This window comes from Mus caroli, unplaced genomic scaffold (genome assembly GCF_978045245.1).
Source record: "Mus caroli unplaced genomic scaffold, Mus_caroli_1 scaffold_4, whole genome shotgun sequence".
NCBI classification, from domain to species: Eukaryota; Metazoa; Chordata; class Mammalia; order Rodentia; family Muridae; genus Mus; species Mus caroli.
In genome coordinates this window covers 28,538,933-28,552,491 of record NW_028227259.1, presented here as the reverse complement: position 1 = coordinate 28,552,491, position 13,559 = coordinate 28,538,933, and the positions used below count along the sequence as shown (strand labels likewise).

The window sequence follows — 13,559 nt, the reverse complement described above, 5'->3', positions numbered from 1 at the left end:
ACACTGCAACTGTCCCTGCAGGCTCAACCTGGATGAGATTTTATGCACCTGTACATGATGAGACAGGAGTAGATTTTGGCTGCATATTCAAACTGGTATGATTTCTCAGTAGGTTTTAATAGCTCCTATTGCTGATTAAGGTAAGATGAGATATTTCTGAGAAGGGTTTGGAAAGGAAACACAGAGTTAGATGCATAGAAATTACTTAGGTGTGGCCAATCAAGCCTAGAGCAAACCCTGGCTTTCGATGGAGGATGTGCTCAATGGCTATGCTCCAGGAAAGGGCAGCTCAGCTTCCTGTCAGTACAGGGAGAATATTAGCAGAGAACCAAAGGCTGTATGTAGTCCATGACATCAGCAGTCCCTCCTTAGACATTCTATTGTCTCCTGGAGAGTTCCTAGCAATCTCTGTGATGTCACCAGTGTTGTAGTGACAACAAACTCACTGAGATTTCTCAGTCAAAGGCTGGACATTGCAGTGATGGCCTTGTTTGCCTGACTCGGCAGACTTTTTCAGAGAACCAATGTGGATGGGAGAGAGAGACCAGAGAGGGGAGGAAGGATGCTGGCCTTCCATATGAGAGTAATGAAGGACGAAGGAGGTGGACTTGGGGGGAATGTGGAGTAAGTCCTGGAAAGTGGATGTTGAGCTTCCTGGTAGGGGTGGCCTGAGCTGGACTTTCTAATAATGTGGAACTGGAGACTCTGGATAGCGAAAACATTTCCATGGTTATCACAGTTCTTGAACATCAAGGATTTCAGAACAGTACTTTTCCATCCCCTAAGGCAGGAGTTGACAAGGTCAAAGCTGTTATGCTATGAACTTCAAGTCTTTATTTGCACTGGGTATTGTGGGTGTTACATGGGGACAGAATGAGACCATCAATAATGACAGTGGGTCTAAGCAATGCCAGTTTGGGGGAGGGAAATCCTGCACTTCACTCCATGGCTTCTTTTAGCTCCTGTAGTTATCTGACATTAGTGACAGGGAGAGAATGGTGCTCCAGTCCATGACCTCATGCTCTCAGAACTGCTCTGACCTCCTGTTTGTGACAGTTCCTACCTTACCTTTCTTTATCACCAATTGTAGGGGGCAGGCATTTCTACACTGTAAACAAAGAACTATCAGTTGATAGACCCAAAGGGTGATTCTATTTCTATTTCTGGGATGTTTTCTGTTTCGGGGGGGCAGGGAGTTGATCAATATGTTGACCATGGTCTCCCCCTGCATGACTTCTTAAGCCAATTCCTTGGCTTAGAGTAACAGGTAGGATATCTGAGCATCTCCAAGATCTCAAATACTTGAATGGTGAATTTATCATCTGACTTGTGAAAACACAGGTCTCAGGGCTCTGAAGCCAAGTTGTACCCTGGAGAAGACATATCTCTGGTCCTCATAAGCACATTTAAGGAGAATGAGGAAACATCTGGCTACTTACATCACCTGATCTCTCTACAGTGATGGTAAAACTGAGATCCACTGTGAAGAAATCTCATGCTGGGACCAATCTCTTTGTGGTGTCACTAGGTTACAGGCACTTTTGCTTTTCTGTGGTCAGTCCACACTCTTTGCATTCTCACATCAAATATTCTTGTATTCATCTACCTACAGTGGCTCACAGACAGACATTATCCCCTATACCTGTCATGAGCAAGGAGCAGTTTGAGAAGGAAGAGAACGAGCTGATCAAAGAGATCCAGCTCACTACCCAGGAGACAAATGAGCTGAGAGATCACCTGATCTACGTGACCGAGGGATCCATGAACAAGATGTATACATTGCTCTAAAACCTGTGGTGTCAGTCTGGGATCTGCAATGCCTCCCTCATATTATTCTTTTAAAGGGGTGTGTTCTAGGAAGCTATACCACCAGAACATAATTGGGCCTCACTTCATGCCCCTAAATACTTATTAGAGGAGAGGCCAGACCTGAAGTTCTGTCAGGAGCAAGAAGGGAAATAGACTCTTCTTCTCCCTCCACTTGAAAAGAGGAACTTGGAGTCTGAGTGAAGAACTCAGGGATAGAAGCAGTGATGATTACCTAGGGTTCATTTGGAAAGCCTTTGACAGGAGGTTTCTAGGTGATGTGTGTTTGCAGTTGTGTTTTTACTTGTCTCCCAGGTGATTGAGTGCTGGCACCTCCAGGTAGCAGCTGGAGGGGCCTGGTCCCACATGGTTCTTCTCAGTGCTTGATTAGAATGCCTGAACTTCATGCCTGTTCCTGTTTGTCTGTGTGCCTTATACTCTGAGGCAGTAATGTTGCATACATTATTCAACCTCTCATTGTGTTCCCTTTGTCTCTGTCTGTCTGTCTGTCTGTCTGTCTGTCTGTCTGACTCTCTCTCTCTCTCTCTCTCTCTCTCTCTCTCTCTCTCTCTCTCTCTCTCTCTCTCCCTTTCTCTCATTCTCTCACTCTTTGTTCCTCCATCTTGTGTATAGGTCTAAGTCTGTGAGTCTATGTGCATGCACAGGTTCAGACCTGTGAATATGTTTTGTATGTTTTTATTTCTCTTCACAATTTGGAATCTAGGGGTAGGTGTTTTGCCTTGAGGATTTACCTGACTAACAGTTTCCAGGTGAAGTGACTCCTGAGGTCTGGTAGTCCCCACTTTAAATAGCATTGCACTTTAACTATGTGGTCACAAGTGTTCATACATTTGTATCCCTTGGGCAGAGTATAAATCTGTGGTGATGTCTGACCTCATCTCCAGAATTATGTGTAATATCTGTCTCTACAGTATTAGGTATCCAGGATTTAGAATCCCTTTTATGAAAACAGGGGAAATACCATCACAGGTGTCTGTTGGGCAAAGACCTGTAGCCTAGGCTCCTGAGAACATAACTGCTTAGTCTGCCCTTCAGTCCTACTGAGTAATGCAGGGATCCAGGGAACCCTCCATCTGGATGCCTAGCTTCTGCTGTTCTGGGGCCAGGATAGCCAGTTTCCCAAGGTTAAGAAAATCCCAGCATTTAGAATGCAGAGTGTGATTTCCATGGCTGCAGTAGTCCAGAACCAAGCCTGAGTTCATGTGTTACTAAAAGCCTAAGTTCATGGAGTTCTGTCTTCCTGGGGCTAGGCCCTACCACAGGCATAATCGACCTTATAAAGAACTGAAATTAAAAGAGAAGGAGATCGTGACATTGCTATATCACTTAGAGAAGAAGAACATGGAGGCCCAAGAGAATAAGCAGGAGCTCAAGAAGGAGATAAATTTCTATCGGTAAGTTCTTGTCTGAGAGGCCAACACTTGTGAAATGGCCATTTCTACGTTCCTTTCTTTCTGGTCTGGAGATTGTGCAGGTCTCATTCTATACTTTCTGCTTTGTAGCCATAGATGTGCCTTGAATCTTTTTAACTCAGTTTTCCTAGGTCTCTAAGAGACTGTAACCACTGCCAGTGTTCTCAAGGCATCCTCAGATGCCTCTAAACAGACAAGTGATTCAGATCATGAGAAGGTTATTATGCTGTCCTGGGCCTCTGGGGCTCAGGCTGTGTTTTACAGAGCTAAGTGAGGTGTGACACAAGGATAGAGCACCCTCCCTTTGGTTCTAATGACTACCCTGATTGTAGTTGCACCCTACTAATTGGTATTGTCCCAATGCATGGGCTGTCATGCGTAGATGGAGATCCCTCTTCCTTTTTGAGAAACATGGACCCTTTTTGGTGTTTGGACTGCAGCACAAATTTCTTCTTCCATGAAATGGCTATTTGCTGTTTACAGCTGTCTTGGATGTATTGAGGTGGATTGTATTAAGTCTTCATGGGAACCAGGGTACAGGTCAGGTTAATGGGACCTGTAAGTAGAAATGGGAGGACGAGGCTGCAGGATCTTACCATGAAGAGTGTGCTTCCAGTAACCTGCACAGCTGGATCCTAATGGAGAAGAATCTTATAAAGAAGTTGGTGACATTGCAGCTGGAGAGCAAGGAAGTACAGGCTGAATGGGCCAGCATTCAACAGCATTTGATGGACTTAAACCTGAGTGGTAAAGACGAACAGAAGACCAGCAACCTGGAGACTCAAGAATATCAGGTAGGGACAAACAATTTGGCCAGCCTATAGCTATCTGATACCATTGGCACATTAGATCTATCTTTGCTTCCCCCCACCAACTTTCTAGTCCATACTTCCAAGCAGCCATCCTCCTCATGGAATGTAGCTGTTCTCTGCTCTGTCTTCACAGAAGCATTCTGGGAAGTAAGCCTCTTGTGAGATCCTGAATTAGCCTCTTTTGAGACACTGTTATCACTGGCAAGTGTATCTTTCAACTCTGCTTTAGTCTGCAGTCCACTCAGGGTGACAGGTGAATAACAAGTCACATTCTTGCATGTCTTCAAGATAGGTGGAACGCAATGTGGAGGTTTCAGTGAGTTCTGGGTCCTTAGAAAGGAGACAGGCAGAGGTCATATGACATTCCAGGTGCATACACCTTGGAGGGATTAGAGCCAAGTACAAATGTCAAATGAGTGTTTCTCATTATCACTGATCTGGGTGGCATGTGGCCTTCTCCTTTCTTCCTGTAATTCATTGAGGTCTCTTCCTTGGCCATGTTCTTATTTGGAGAGGATAGAAGCCTAAGTCGAACTTTTTCAGTCCCTGTTTTTGACTGTTTTTGAATACTTTGCCTGTCTGCAGATTTCACATCAGTAATTTCAGTTAAAATATTATTGTTGACTGTCAAGTAAAGATGAGGTACTGTGAGATAAAAGTCTGACAGCTGCCATGCCTTTCCCCATCTTTCCTGTGTATTAGTAACTGCCTTCCTCTCCCAGGTCACAGATCAAGAAGACAGCCTCTTGTAGAATGAGTTGCCACGCCAGGAGGCCCCTGCTGAGCACCAGGAGATCTGTAGGTACACTGCCTGACCTGCGCATACTCAGTGTCCTAGGCTGCCATACATGTATGCACGGCTCTGATGTTACCACTGCTATTTCTGTGTTCAGAGCCTTTTACTTGAACAAAAGGGGGTGGAAGGAATATTGTGGGTTGCTGTTTGTGTGCTCTGCTCCCTCAAGAGTCCCTAAACACAGGTGCAGTCAGGTGAAATCTTAATTGATCAGATAAGGCTAGAGGCTCTTATTGGGCAGGGGGAAGAAAGGCAGAGCTGAGATTTTTAGAGAGGGGAAGTGAGATGGAGAAGAGAGAGGGAATGGAGGACAAAATATGGAGGAATAGGAAGATGGTGATGGAGTACAGGGCCCTAGGGGCCATAAGTAACTGGGGATTTCATAAACTGGAAATAGAGTAATGTAGGTACATTTTCCTGATCTAAGTGTGCAGGTTGTATTTATATGTGTTGAGTTTTGCATTGTTTGCATGGGCATTTTGTGGTTGTAGATTTCCCCTAATAAATTTGTCTGGCATAATACAAGTGTTTTGTGTTATTATTTTAAGAGGTAAAGGGGAAGTGTGAGTGGCAGCCAGCTCACTGGAGGCTAGCCACAGGTGGTGGATGGCATTGGAAGTATGAACAGCCTGGCAGCAGCTAACCATGGGAAACAGGGCAAGAGTGCTGCATGGGGCTGGCCAGTGGAGGTTACCAAGATCATCTTGCCTGTCCCTAACCACTTTAGCATGGATTGGGTTTTGTTTTTAAGTTTTGTTGTTTTATTTTTTGTTTTTATTTTTCTGCTACAAACTACAATCATGTATTTCCTTTTGTCCTAAGCATATTATCAATAGGTCTAACTTGAAAAAACAAAAAGATCCCCCAGGCTCTGTTTCTTTTGTCTGTGATCCAAGCCCTCCCCAAACTGTGTAAAAGCCATGTCTGATAAGTTTGTTGCAAAATGGGAGTCTTAACACAAGCACAGAGTAGGTAGTGGAGTGAAGGGTGTGATAGGGGACTCTGGAAGAGTATTGCATGGCCTAGGGCAGGCCAGCTGCTGTATGTACTCAGCATACACACCTATTATCCCCTGTTGTGTCTACTCTTATCCATATTTCTACATGTAAGAGACTTTTCTGTCAGCTTCTGTAATTTGTACATAGTTATTTAATTTTGGTTATAAAGATTTTATTGAAAGAAGTCATATTTTAACATGCTTCTCTCCACCCAAATTCAGTATAGCTGCAGTCTCAGTCCTGTAGAATACATACTGCTCTTGCAAATAAAACAGGCTCAGAAACCAAAAAAGTTAACAAAAAATAACAAAACAGAACCTCAGTCCACACAGATCAATTTTAAGAGTACAGATGTCATAGGATCCATTTTCTTATTTACATGGATTTTAACTCCAGAAAGGAAGGCAACATAAAGTGAATTACTATGCTATGTGACCTACTGTGGAAGAAGTGACCTGGGAATTTCCAGTACTGCTTATAAAGTATGTATTCATAACAAAGCCGCCTGTCACAGTAGGGATTTGCTACACATCTCATAAAAGTCTCTTCTTGGTCAAATCCCCCTAATTTCTCCCTGATTTAATCCTAATAAAAGCCTTGAGCTGCAGTGCAAGGGACAATGATTCAACCCAAGACAGCCACCACCATGCAAGTGACTAGTAGAGGCTATCCTACCTATGCATGCCTTGGACCTAAGTAGCCAAAATGGCTTTCACTGTTTCTCCAGAGGGGCCATCTAGGAACTTTGAATCTGAACCAGCTACAGCAGTCTCCAGGCCCAGTCTTCTGCACTCCTAAACTTGGACCTAACTGAAAGAAAAGATGGGAAAAACCTAACAATGATTCCTTCGTTTACTATTATTGCTGCTAACAAAATCATTATTGATTTTATTCCCAGTGAAGGCCCTGGGTCTACACTGTCATAAGCAATAGTACTGATCTCTTATCAATAGCTAGGCAGCTGTCTCAGCATCTCACTTAAACAACTTCAATGTGAGGTCTGGATACTTATCATCAATGACAGATAAGGAAGCCAAAGCTCAGTATGATGGACCTACTTGCCCAAGGCTGTACTTAGAGCATGGCGCTGAGAAAATGTCAGTCCAGATTATGCTTACCCACTCTTCCTTCTCTGATACCACACCCAGCTTGCAGGGTAATAGACCATCTGCCCACATCATTGAATTAGTCCTTGTCCCTCATCACTGCGCACCCTCATGGTCACAGTTATCAATGTTCTACTCTCTACAAGCAAGATCAAGTCCTCATCTTGTGAGATGAGTGAGGACTGAGTGAAGAACAGGGAATCCTAGCACTCTTAGGCGTCCAGTCATGAGGCTGTGTCTCTCAGCTGGCTCCATGGCCCACTCCCTCACCCTGTCCTTGATTTGGTGATGTTCTGAACCCATGCTGGTATAATAGCCATCTTTGCTTTCAACTTCCTAGCTCCTGTACATTCTGTCTATCCAGAAAGGTGACAAACTTACTCTGCTTACTTGCTTAGAAAAGCAAGTCTGAAACCCCCCAAAAATAACAGTTTTATGCTTCTGTTTTATTTATGTTTTTTCTTTTAAACTCCAGATCTACCCTCTGTCTCTTCCACATCCCATACATCCTCCCCTCACCCTCCTCCGTCCACGAGGTTCCCCAAACCCACCCCACCAGACCTCTAAACTTGCAGAGACCTCAGTCTCTTTAGGGTCAGTTGCATCTTCTCTGACTAAACCCAGACCCAGCTATCCTTTCCTGTATATGTGTGAAGTCATAGCACCTAGGGATACACAAGGCGATGGTCTCTTATGTGTGGATCATGTGGCTTACCCCATGTACACACACTTTAAGATGTATTCACCTCCATACTGTATCCATGCTGTTATGAATTCTCCTACTCCTAACATATACTGCTCTGTAACACACATCCATTCATGACTCTGTAGCCAAATAGTGAGTTACATTTATACTTCAATTTATTTATTTATAAAATAAATCAGGAAGGCCAGAGTCATGTGCCTCAGTTTTGCTTGCAATACAGCATCAGTTGTAACCACACACCAGATATAATAATCTTCCAAGTCACTCTGGGAAGTAGCTTTTGCTAGATGGGGTTGTCCTTGACCATAAACTTGTTGGTTTTTTTTGTTTTGTTTTGTTTTGTTTTTGCTAATTAGGAAGGACATTTGAAGCTCCCCTTTTGCCATAGCAGATCTAAGAGTATATTGTGGAAATACTTGTTCCAGGTGACTGTGTGAGTATTTACTGAATGGAACTGACTTAGCCTGGAGATGAATCAGAGAGTCCATGTGTGGAAGAATTAATCCTGTGCTTCCACAAAGATTTGATGGCAAGCCAGGACTTTTAAAAGTTCAGCACCTACAGAAGCAGGATAGAGGTTTCGATTATACATTGGCACAGGTCCTCTGGGTTTTATGAACTGATTCTGCCAGAGAAAGGGTCATCCGCAACACAGTGGAAAGTAGGTGAAACTTGATTTAGCCCACACTGCCAAGATACCACTATATTGGTTGGTTCTCCTTCTCCATCTTAGAACTGGAATGGGCCTGGGTTTTGCAAAGCCTACTCAAGTATGGGTCCTCACAACATTGTGTGGTTTGTTTGGTAAATGCTTCCAGATGTATACATCATCCTGGATTTTTCTACTGGCGCTTGTGATATGAAATAATATTTCACGTCAGCCCTAACCAAACTAAGCTGTCCTTAATGTGCAGTGTGGATCACAGTGTCTTATTTTCTCTCCCAGACTGCAAAACATTCCTAGACTTGGAAGCATATTGCCAGCCATTTTTTTTAAATAATTTATTTTTTATTGGATTTTACATTTATTTACATTTCAACCATTATCCCTTTCTCAGTTTACCTTCCCCAAATCCCCTATCCCATCCATCTTGCCCTGTTTCTATGAGGGTATTTCCCCATGCACCCATGCACTCCCACCTCACCGCCCTAGCATTCCCCTACACTGGAGCATCTAGCCTTCACAGGACCAAGGGCATCCCCTCTCATTGATGCCAGATAAGGCCATCCTTTGCTACATATGCAGCTGGAGCCATGGGTCCTCTTTGGTTAGTGGTTTCGTCCCTGGGAGCTCTGGGGAATCTGGTTGGTTGATTTTGTTGTTCTTCCCAAGGGGTTACAAGCCCTTTCAGCTCCTCCAGTCTTTCCCCGACCTTTAATATTCTTGAATTGGGAGTAACTTAATATTTATAAAATAACCAAAGGGATTTTCTGTTTTCTGTTTTTCTACTTTCTTATTTCTGTAAAATTTCTCCTTCAGCTATATCAGGACTCTGTGTGTGTGTGAGTATATGTGTGTGTGTGTGTAAGTGTTTGTGTGTTTGTGCATGTGTATTTGTGTGTGTGAGTAATTTTTGTGTTCTGCTTTGTTGATGTTTATTCAACTTCTCTAAAGGTTCTCAGGAAGAAGGCTTCTGCAACACACCCATCTCACTTCTACTAAGTCCTGTTCTCAAACTGTGTAGTGTGCTCACCAATAGGGATTTACCTTCAAGTTTTAGGAGACAAAACAGTGTGAAAGCAGTTGATTACTTGTATTGTTGCTTGGGCTCCCTTAACCATCAACCCAAAGGAAGTTTACTATGCCTTGTAATATGTCTTTTGTTATGTACTCTATGGGTCCTGGGGGAAGCATTATCACACCAAGTTAGTATATATATGTGTGTGTGTGTGTGTGAGTGTGTGTGTGTGTGTGTGTGTGTGTGTGTGTGTGCGCGTGCACGCGCATGCAATTTTAGATAAATATAACATGGTATACTTTTTTACATTTTCTCAAGTATTTTAATGTTATTTATTTTTTCTTTTTTTATTAGATATTTTCTTTATTTACATTTCAAATGTTACCCCTTTCCTAGTTTCCTCTCCAAACCCCCCTAGTCCTCCCCAGCTGCCCCTGCTCCACAACCCACCCACTCCCATTTCTGGTCCTGGCATTCCCCTATACTTGGGCATAGAGCCTTCACAGGACCAAGGGCCTCTCCTCCTATTGATGTTCCCTCTCTTCCTCTGCAATGTTCTTTCTCCTCCTTCAACAACTACTCTCCTCTTTTTTCCATTCTTTCCTTCATATCACATGTACCCTGCTATAGCTCTCTCAAGAGCTTCTTCTTTTCATATATGGTCTTCCTTTTCTTTCATGTCTTCTGTGGTTACTCCAAGTTATGTACTTACATCTAAAGATTGGGAGATAGGAAACACAAATGATCAATGTCATGTGGAGTTTGTTCTTCTTGTGTTTGGTTTATATCACTCAGTATATTTTTTAGGTTCATGCATTTAGCTGAAGCTTTCTTGATTTCATTTATCTTCACAATTGAATAATACATTGTGTGTATGTGCCCTTTTTTCCTTATCTTTTCATCAGTTCAAGGACATTCAGATGGTTTAAATTCCCTACCTATTGTGACTACAGTACCAATGAGCATAGCTGAGCAGATTTCTGTGGAGTTGGATGTCATGCCATTTTACCATTTTTTCCTTATCTTTTCATCAGTTCAAGGACATTTAGATGGTTTAAATTCCCTACCTATTGTGACTACAGTACCAATGAGCATAGCTGAGCAGATTTCTGTGGAGTTGGATGTCATGCCATTTTACCATAGGTAAAAGAGTGGGATGTTGAGTCATATGGTAGATTTACTTTTAGCGCTTTGAGATTTCTCCACATTTATTTGCAGAGCAGATGTATCAACATGTAAACTCATGAGTAAGGGTTTTCTTTTTCCCACATCATTTTCTGGATTTATCATAATTTCCTTTTATTTTTTCCTTTTTTCATGTTTACTGAAAATAGTTTTTATCTTCTTTTTTTATTAGATATTTTCTTCATTTACATTTCAAATGCTATCCCAAACATCCCATATACCTTCCCCCCACCCTGCTCCCCTAACCACTCACTCTCTTTCCCCTCTACTGGGTCATATGAAGTTTGATAGACCAAGGGGTCTCTCTTCCCAGTGATGGCAAACTAGGCCATCTTCTGCTACATTTGTAGCTAGAGACACAAATTCTGGGGGTTCTGATTAGTTCATATTGTTGTTCCACCTATAGGGTTGCAGATGCCTTCAGATCTTGGGTACTTTCTCTAGCTCCTACATTGGGGGGCCCTGTGTTCCATCCTATTGCTGACTGTGACCATCCATTTCTATATTTGCCAGGCACTGGAAAGCCTCACAGGAGACAGCTATATCAGGATCCTTTCCACATAAACTTGCTGGTGTATGAAATAGTGTCTGCGTTTGGTGGCTGAGTATGGGATGGACCCCTGGGTGGCACAGTCTCTGGAGGGTCCATCCTTTTGTCTTAACTCCAAACTTTGTCTCTACCACTCCTTCCATGAACATTTTATTCCCTGTTCTAAGGAGGAATGAAGTATCCATGCATTGGTCTTCCTTCTTGATTTTCTTGTGTTTTGGAAGTGGTATCTTGGGAATTCTAGGTTTCTGAGCTAATATCCACTTATCAGTGAGTGCATATCAAGTGACTTCTTTTGTGATTGGGTTACCTCACTCAGGATGATATCCTCCAGATAAATCCATTTGCCCATGAATTTCATAAATTTGTTGTTTAAATAGTAGTACTCCATTGTGTAAATGTATCACATTTTCTGTATCCATTCCTCTGTTGAGGGACATCTAGTTTCTTTCCAGCTTCTGGCTATTATAAATAAGGCTGCTATGAATGGAGCAAGTGTCCTTATTACCAGTTGGAACATCTTCTGGATATATTCCCAGGGGATATATTGCTGGATCTAGTGGTAGTACTATGCCCAGTTTTCCAAGGAATCTCGAGACTGATTGCCAGCGTGGTTGTACAAGCTTGCAATCCCACCAGCAATGGAGGAGTGTTCCTCTTTCTCCACATCATCGCCAGCATCTGCTGTCACCTGAATTTTTGGTCTTAGCCATTCTGACTGGTGTGAGATGGAATCTCAGGGTTGTTTTGATTTTCATTTCCCTGATGATTCAATTATGTTGAACATTTGTTCAAGTCCTTCTCAGTGCTTTGGTATTCCTCATTTGAGAATTCTTTGTTTAGCTCTGTACCCCATTTTTTAATGAGGTTATTTGAATTTCTGGAGTTCAGCTTCTTGAGCTCTTTGAATATTTTGGATATTAGTCCCCTATCAGATTTAGGACTGGTAAAAATTCTTTCCCAATCTGTTGGTGGCCTTTTTGTCTTATTGACAGTATCTTTTGCCCTACCGCAGCTTTGCAGCACAGGCCATTGCTGTTCTGTTTAGGAATTTTTTCCCCTGTGCCCATATCTTTGAAGGTTTTCCCCACTTACTCCTCTATAAATTTCAGTGTCTTTGGTTTTAGGTGGAGTTCTTTGATCCACTTATACTTGATCGTTGTACAAGAAGATAAGAATGGATCAATTCACATTCTTTTTTTTTTCCTTATTTTTTTTAATTAGGTATTTTCCTCAATTACATTTCCAATGCTATCCAAAAAGTCCCCAGTACAATCCCCGCCAGTCCCCCACCCACCCACCCTCACCCCTTGGCCCTAGCATTCCCCTGTACTGGGGCATACAAAGTTGGCAAGTCCAATGGGCCTCTCTTTCCATTGATGGCCTACTAGGCCATCTTTTGATACAAATGCAGTTAGAGTCAAGAGCTCTGGGGTACTGGTTAGTTCATAATAATGTTCCACCTATGGGGTTGCAGTTCCCTTTAGCTCCTTGGGTACTTTCTCTAGCTCCTGCATTGTGGGCCTTGTGATCCATCCAATAGCTGACTGTGAGCATCCACTTCTGTGTTTGCAAGGCCCCGGCATTGTCTCACAAAAGACAGCTATATCTGGGTCCTTTCAGCAAAATCTTGCTAGTGTATGCAATGGTGTCAGCGTTTGGATGCTGATCATGGGATGGATCCCTGGATATGGCAGTCTTTAGATGGTCCATCCTTTCTTCACGGCTCCAAACTTTATCTCTGTAACTCTTTCCATGGGTGTTTCGTTCCCAATTCCAAGAAGGGGCACAGTGTCCACACATTGGTCTTCGTTCTTCTTGAGTTTCATGCGTTTAACAAATTGTATCTTATATCTTGGATATCCTAAGTTTTTGGGCTAATATCCACTTATCAGTGAGTACATATTGTGTGAGTTCCTTTGTGAATATGTTACCTCACTCAGGATGATGCCCTACAGATCCATCCATTTGCCTAGGAATTTCATAAATTCATTCCTTTTAATAGCTGAGTAGTACTCCATTGTGTAAATGTACCACATTTCCTGTATCCATTCCTCTGTTGAGGGGCATCTGGGTTCTTTCCAGCTTCTGGCTATTATAAATAAGGCTGCTATGAACATAGTGGAGCATGTGTCCTTTTTACCGGTTGGGACATCTTCTGGATATATGCCCAGGAGAGGTATTGCTGGATCCTCTGGTAGTATTATGTCCAATTTTCTGAGGAACCGCCAAATTGATTTCCAGAGTGGTTGTACCAGGTTGCATCCCACCAACAATGAAGGAGTGTTCCTCTTTCTCCACATCCTCACCAGCATCTGCTGTCACCTGAATTTTTGATCTTAGCCATTCTGACTGGTGTGAGGTGGAATCTCAGGGTTGTTTTGATTTGCATTTCCCTGATGATTAAGGATGTTGAACATTTTTTCAGGTGCTTCTCTGCCATTCGGTATTCCTCAGGTGAGAATTCTTTGTTCAGTTCTGAGCCCCA

At 42.7% G+C, this 13,559-nt stretch overlaps 1 protein-coding gene across 1 annotated transcript; it reads left to right on the top strand.

Moving 5' to 3' along the window:
- The first annotated feature begins 617 nt into the window (after positions 1–617).
- LOC147005111 (disks large homolog 5-like) lies at positions 618–4,651 on the top strand. The gene is made up of 5 exons (XM_085836197.1): positions 618–624; positions 1,613–1,772; positions 3,078–3,221; positions 3,856–4,033; positions 4,637–4,651. Exons 1-5 carry the CDS (start codon positions 618–620, stop codon positions 4,649–4,651), a joined length of 504 nt encoding a protein of 167 aa, XP_085692323.1.
- Positions 4,652–13,559: the final 8,908 nt, after the last annotated feature.

What these genes read in the sequence shown, in the direction of transcription:
- LOC147005111 (XM_085836197.1), top strand. An exon ending in GAGGGATCCATGAACAAGAT is followed by an intron (nt 1,773 to 3,077) that starts GTATACATTGCT and finishes TCCTGGGGCTAG; the next exon opens with GCCCTACCACAGGCATAATC. An exon ending in AAGGAGATAAATTTCTATCG is followed by an intron (nt 3,222 to 3,855) that starts GTAAGTTCTTGT and finishes GTGTGCTTCCAG; the next exon opens with TAACCTGCACAGCTGGATCC.